A 1,036-nucleotide genomic window follows, 5' to 3' on the forward strand; every position below is an offset into this window, starting at 1 on the left:
GTCGGCGCGACGATCCGGGGCCGCTACGAGATCCTCGGCGAGGCGGGCCTGGGCACGTTCGGGCGCGTCGTCGAGTGCGCGGACCGCGAGGCGGGCCGGCGCCGCGTCGCGCTCAAGGTCGTGCGGCGCATCGAGCGCTACACGGAGAGCGCGGCCGTCGAGGCGGAGATCCTGCGGGACGTGAACCGCGCGGCGGCCGGCGGCGGCGCCGGCGGCGGCCTCTGCGTGAAGCTGTTGGACACGTTCGAGTTCCAGGGCCACTTCTGCCTCGTCTTCGAGAAGGCGGGCACGTCCCTCTACGATTTTCTCAAGGGCCACGACTACGCGCCCTTCGGCCCGCGCACCGTGCGGGCCGTGTCCCGCCAATTGCTGGAAGCGCTCCGGTTCCTCCACGGGTTGCGCCTCGTCCACACGGATTTGAAGCTGGAGAACGTGCTGCTGCGGCGGTCCGGCGTGGCCGCGCCGCCCCTCGACGACCGGGGCCGCATCGAGCTCGCCGACGGCGACGCCGCCATCGTCGTCATCGACTTCGGGGGCGCGACGTACGACGACGAGCGCAAGTCGTCGATCGTGAACACGCGGCAGTACCGCGCGCCGGAGGTCATCCTGAACCTGGGCTGGTCCACGCCGTCGGACTTGTGGAGCGCGGGCTGCATCGTCGCCGAGCTCGGCCGCGGCGAGCTCCTCTTCGCGACGCACTCGAACACGGAGCATCTCGCGCTCATCGAGCGCTGCGTCGGGCCCTTCCCGCGCGCGCTCGTCGCGAAGAGCCGCTACGCCGCCAAGTACTTCGACGGCGACGCGCGCTCCAAGTGGGAGGCCGTGCTCCCGCGCGACGGCCGGGACCACGTCCGCGCCATGCCCAAGCTCCGGGACTACTGCGGCCGCGACGACCACCTCCACATGCTCCTCGCGGGCCTCCTCACCATCGACCCGGACGCGCGCCTCTCCGCCGCGGACGCCCTCGAGAAGTGCCCCTTCCTCGCCCTCGATAACTAGCGGGGAGGAGGCGACCCGGGGGGGGGGGGGGGGGAGG

The 1,036-nt window shown here is 72.6% G+C and overlaps 1 protein-coding gene across 1 annotated transcript; it reads left to right on the top strand.

Annotated features, from left to right (window-relative positions):
- Positions 1–42: 42 nt before the first annotated feature.
- AURANDRAFT_69555 (hypothetical protein) lies at positions 43–999 on the top strand (the record flags this gene model as incomplete). Its single annotated transcript, XM_009045327.1, has 1 exon — positions 43–999. A coding segment is annotated over one exon (957 nt), but the record flags the coding sequence as incomplete, so codon positions are not given.
- Positions 1,000–1,036: the final 37 nt, after the last annotated feature.

Source organism: Aureococcus anophagefferens (genome assembly GCF_000186865.1).
Source record: "Aureococcus anophagefferens unplaced genomic scaffold AURANscaffold_2220, whole genome shotgun sequence".
Taxonomy (NCBI): domain Eukaryota; class Pelagophyceae; order Pelagomonadales; family Pelagomonadaceae; genus Aureococcus; species Aureococcus anophagefferens.